The 6,000-nt window shown below is 32.5% G+C and overlaps 1 protein-coding gene across 3 annotated transcripts in view; it reads right to left on the reverse strand.

The window, feature by feature from the left end:
• The window catches only part of retn (retained), a 115,638-nt gene extending 112,621 nt beyond the window's left edge, over nucleotides 1-3,017 (reverse strand). For all 3 annotated transcript variants that reach the window (XR_012722658.1, XM_075309679.1, XM_075309678.1), the window contains exon 1: nucleotides 2,361-3,017. Coding sequence is in view for 2 of the 3 variants with exons in the window: in XM_075309679.1 (XP_075165794.1) it covers nucleotides 2,361-2,435 (75 nt within the window). In the remaining variant the exon portion in view is untranslated. The remainder of the gene's footprint in view (nucleotides 1-2,360) is intronic.
• Nucleotides 3,018-6,000: the final 2,983 nt, after the last annotated feature.

Genomic DNA, 6,000 nt, shown 5'->3' on the forward strand with positions numbered 1-6,000 from the left:
ATTACAGAGCACGCATTTTGATAATAAAGTTCAATAATTTGCAAACGTTATTAGTTTGTAAGACGATTCATTTATAGGCTAAACTTAATATGTTTGACAGTGAAACAAAACACGAAAAGTGCGTCAGCTGTTGAAACCAATATTGTCAAGAAGAAAGCTAAACTATCACCCTTTGTAATCAATGGCACAATTATGAAACTTTTGAAAGTATTAATACTTTTCATAAAAAGTATAAGAATTTTCAATAAAAAAGCTCGAACTAGTTTCATAAAATTATAAATAATTTTGTTGAAAGAACATAACATATAGCTCTTTTAATCAAAGGTTTCTTTGGTTGTAAAACAATCATTCGTGCTTTTAACTAAAATAATTCTTCCGGAGTGTATGTGTAAAACTTTCCACGACCATGTCACCATAAATCACCCTCAACCTTCTATTCAAGGTCGACTTTTTGATCTTTTCGTAAACATCAATTTTGGTCACCATCTGGAGAAAATAAAATGATATTGGTTCGCCGCATTGAAATGAATTAGGATCAAGAAATAACTTGGAACAAGAGAGAAAGTTAGGTTAAGCGGCAGCCCAATATTTCAGGCTCACGGCTCAGTTAGACTATTTTGTCCATTGTGATACCACAGTGGTGAACTTCTCAAGGGGGAAAATGTAAGTATTTAATTATTGCTCAAAATTTAACATTATTTTTTAACAACAAAAACAAAAATTGAAAGTATATATTGAAAACAAAAATTGAAAAAAATACGACTTAGCGTCGTAACTGAAACAAGTTAATATGCGTTTGTTTTCTTATAGGAAATTATTGTGTATAAGAAAAAAGTTTCTGTTAAGCATACATACAGATAAAAGAAAATCCTTTCTTATAGGAATATATTTTATTAAAAATTTGGTTTTGGAAAAAAATTAAAAATTTGCATTTTATCGTTTCAAATACTCGTTTTGTTTTGTTATTGTTGGTTTTTTTTCTTCTTTAATCATTGTTGTTGTTTTTGATTTCAGCTTAAAACCATGCATTGACTAAACTACAAGTGTAGCTTAATCAAATATTTTTTCAAATATTTTTATTACAAACAGTGAAAATGTAATAATTTCATTTTACCACAAAATAAATTTAATAATTCAGGTTGTGATTTTCAAAAGGTTCTTAATTCGCACTTAGATATAGAAGTCAATGATGTGTTTTGCTAAAATTTTCTTATATGCGTTTTTCTTTTCTTATATGAGGTGTGTCCGTATACATACTTTAGTAGCAATTGCTGGAGCCGTATAGCCACGTATACGGAGAAGGCAATGGTTCTTGAAAAGATCCATATTCTTATGTGAGAAACTATTAAATGAGTTGCAAATTACTACTCGCCTAGATTATCACAATTTTCAATGAATGAATATATAAGTCAATGTTATGGCTTAGAGTTGGCGATCCTTCGTTAACTCAATTTTTGAAATGCTTGTTATATCGTGCGCCACACTGTTGAACAGGATATTAAAAGTTCGTGCATACTTTTGCAACACCTGGAAGAAGACAATAATGCTCGGGGCAAGCCCCTGGACCGATCTAACCATGTCCGTCCGTCTGTCTGTGGACACATTTTTGTAATCAGGTCACAGATTTGATCCAATCAACTTCAAATTTGGCTCAAGTGTTTTTCTTTTGTTTTTGGTCAGAATAGAAGCGCATAGATTTTGGAAGAAATCGGATCAGATTTACATATATATCATTCGCCCGATATGCTCTCAGATGGCTCCAGAAGCCAGAGTTTTACCCTGATTTACATTAAATTTTGCACAAGGAGTACAACTTATAGTGTCGTAAAGTGTACCAAATTTGATTGGAATCGGTTCAGATTTAGATATAGCTCCTCTATATAACTTTCGCCCGATTTACACTCAGCCAATGTAATCCGATTTATGTGAAATTTTGCACAGAGAGTAGACTTAACATTCTGGATATGCATGTAAAATTTGGTTGATATCGGTTCCGATTTAGATATAGCCATATCATAAATGTTCGTCATATATCTTTCGTCCGATTTACACTCATATGATCACCATTGGTCAAAATTTCACACCGATTTACTTAAAATTTTGCACAGAGTGTAGAATTATATCATAAATGCACTTTTGCGAGTTGCCTAAGAATGGCTTTAGATTTAAATATTTCCCATATTTCTTACTAACATTGTGTTCCCTCTATGTGTGAGGCGAAAGGCAAACATGACACAATCCGACGGCACATCAAAATTGGCAAAAACAAATCGAAAACCCGCTATTGCCACAAATAAAACCGACGGTAAAATTTTCATAATAAATAATAAGCTTGGTATAAATGACACTTGACGTCTTACCATATCATCACCAATTTCTGAATCGCGTTCATTTGGATTTGCACGACCGGTGCAGTCCATCGTATTGAGTTGCATCAGGTGAAAAATGTTTAATACTTTGTCTGAAAAAAACAAAAATGGAAACACCACTGTTCGCTGTCTTGACGTTTTGAGAAAAAATGCGTATTTTGTTTCAATCTACGGATGTTGTTGTTGTTTCCTTGCCGCCAAAAAGTTACAAAACACTGAGAAAATCACGGTCACACCGATCAACACATCGCTATCAACTTAGACGAAGAGCTTTTCGAAAGACATCAAATTATCGATTGATCGCGCTACAATCATCAAGATCTCAATCAATTTAAAGTGCACACGCAATAGAACACCCGTTAGACATTATTTAGTTTGGTGGTTTACCGTTCTTTATGTTTGTTACTGGTTATTTTGTATTTTTTTGTTGTCGCACTAATTACAATTTCTTTTTATGTCACTGGATAAATTTCGCATATTCACATATGGTCTTGAATTTGAACTCTATATTTAATTAAGTTATTAAACTTTTTTGCATTTCGCTTTTAATTCATTTTTTTATAAATTTATTGTTTGTATCAACACAAATTCCGTACAAATACGACGCCGTTGCGTGGACGACGACGATCACAAACCGAATGAGAAATGAAATTAAAGAAGAAATTAACCAATACACCAATCAACAGAGACGTGGAGAGAGATGTATAGACCGAATAGACAGAAAAGAGAATCAAACAACAATGAGACCATCGTCTATCACGAAATCATTTCATTTGTGTGTTGGATATGATTTGATTCGTATTGGAATCGGGAATCGAATCGAGAAGCGTAGCTCATGCTCCGCTCTGAACTCTTCTTGTCTGACATTCGTCTTCGCCAATGTAGTGGTCGTGGCGCGAGGCATAATGGTGGTTGATATCGATGATGATGTGTTGGGAATGGGAATGTGTATGGTTGTGTGTTGATTGAATTAGAGGACAAAATGAAACAAAAAATGTCGACTAGAGAACAGCAACAACACAAAGTGGATACATTAATAAATTCCAATTGGATTTGTTTGTTTATTATTATTTCGATTCCAAATCATTCCGTTATGATGAAGAGTACACACATTTCAATTCCTACCATACCGTTGTAAGGTTATTGGTAAAGGGAAAATGAATAAGAAGGTGCTTGCTCTTATTTTTGTGTGGTATGGCCAGGAAATGTTAGCGAAAGAATTCATACAGTGTTACCGGAATATAGTGAGGTGTTCATCTTTATGTGTAAAGTTTGTTGTAGTTTTCAATTCCTATATCACAAAACTTAGATATAGAGTAAATATGAAATTTATTGTACCAATTGGGGGTATAACACCTCGAAATATCGATTTCGAATCAAGTATATCCCACATAGCAAATTGCAGGAACTTGCTTTTATTATATCGAAACGTAACAGATATTCTCGGACTTCAATTCCTTTTCTCATTAAAGAGAAATATATTTCCACATTAGGTTTTACATTTTAGAGTTAAGAAAATATTTCCAAGCGAACACTTTGCGATTCCCAATGTCCGAGTTAAAGTTTTTACCATAGTGAAATTCTAAGACGATGTACGAGACCCGTTTGTAATCAAGCGGGTAAAATAGTATTCGTAAGATACGAATACTATTTTCGCGTAGCGTAGAAGATTTGTACTTGACCAAAAATTGAAAATCATTTCAAAAATTTCGTTGGTTTAACGTTAACTTTGCTACAATAATACTGAAAATTTCTTCAAATTTAATTAAAATTAAATAGGAGATGCCTTTCAAAACTTTATTTTAAAGACTCTACATGAAAATTCAAATCTTTATACAGGGCTTTCATAGTACATTATATATCAGGGAGCCACCGTGGTGCAATGGTTAGCATGCCCGCCTTGCATACACAAGGTCGTGGGTTAGATTCCTGCTTCGACCGAACACCAAAAAGTTTTTCAGCGGTGGATTATCCCACCTCAGTAATGCTGGTGACATTTCTGAGGGTTCAAAGCTTCTCTAAGTGGTTTCACTGCAATGTGGAACGCAGTTCGGACTCGGCTATAAAAAGCAGGTCCCTTGTCATTGAGCTTAACATGGAATCGGGCAGCACTCAGTGATAAGAGAGAAGCTCACCAATGTGGTATCACAATGGACTGAATAGTCTAAGAGAGCCTGATACATCGGGCTGCCACCTAACCTAGCCTAACCTATCCTAAGTATGTAAACACCAAATTTAATAGAGAATTTGGTTTAATTCCCTAGTGTAATTTCTCGCTTATTTGCCTCGGAATCAATACCCAAAAAAATTTAAGACTAAATCTTTGGATTTGAGCTAGCTTTCTCTGAAATTAGAAATCGAGAGGTATGTTATTTTAGAGAGAAAAGTTAAATTTAGTTAATATCGGTTCATGATTTGTTGTAGCCCCACGGTTGATACACAAGTATAAAAAAATTTACCACATTTTTAAGATAACTCTACCAAAAATTACTAATTTACAAATTCTAATTTTGAACTTTTTGAAAACATTTTGAAGGTTAGTATTGAAGAAGTGTCAGATATTATACAACATTTCAATAATTTAAAATATATAAACGATCACTTCTATTACACACAAACAATTTTTTTTCTGATTCAATCACGAAAATAATTGATCCAATTAATTGTTAAATTGAAATGTCTTCAATCACAAAAACGATAGAATCAATCACAGTTTTTGGACATTAAAACAGTACTTGATTAAAAAATTAATTGATTTCATTAGCAAATTTCAAATAATTTTTTTATTGATTCAATTAAAAACTTAATTGATGTTGATTGCAGAACTCAATTATTTTTTCATTAAAAACGTAACTATTTTCAATTACTTTCGTAACTAACTTAGCTAGAAGTACAAAACATTTCATTGTGCTGTGAAAAATGTATTTAATTTATTTGCGAACTTCCATAAATAGGGAGACGTTGCCATGTGGGTTTGATAATGAATTTTTTATAGCATGTAATACTGTAATAATAATACCCAAAATTAAGATTTTTTTTAATATTGACTAACTATGAGTCGTGCTCCTTTACTTTACTCGTAGTAAAACAGAGAAATATTAAAAATTCTCCCAGAGTTCCACATTTGGTTAAATGTACAGGAAAGAAAAGAAAGTAAAAATAGTAACAACGTCATATAAAAAAATAAGAAAAAGTATTGTGATTTGAATTAATATTTTATCAAACATGGAAGCAGATAAGTTAACTACTTTTATTTATAGAAAATTTTTTATCGATTTCCAAAACTAGTAAGAATGAACTACTATATGTTATGATTAAAATGGTCATGATTTTTTTCTCTACTTCTAGTTCATTTTTTTCTTCTGTGAGAGGCTGTAATTTCGTGAACAGCAGTTAAAAAGTACAACAGGGTATACAATTTTCCTGGTTTTAACAACGCTTTGTGGAAATCTCAAAATGTGGAGTACAATTTCGTCCAACTTTCGCACGAGGTAGTTAATTCTTCCTATTGAACAGTTTACTTTTCTTCGGTGTATAGACCACTATTTAGATTTGCATGAAATTTGAAATGCCTAAAAAGTCAAATATAATGTGTATCGATAAATATCCCGATATACCTCGATAAAGCCCG

This window comes from Haematobia irritans, chromosome 5, assembly GCF_050003625.1.
Source record: "Haematobia irritans isolate KBUSLIRL chromosome 5, ASM5000362v1, whole genome shotgun sequence".
Lineage (NCBI taxonomy): Eukaryota > Metazoa > Arthropoda > Insecta > Diptera > Muscidae > Haematobia > Haematobia irritans.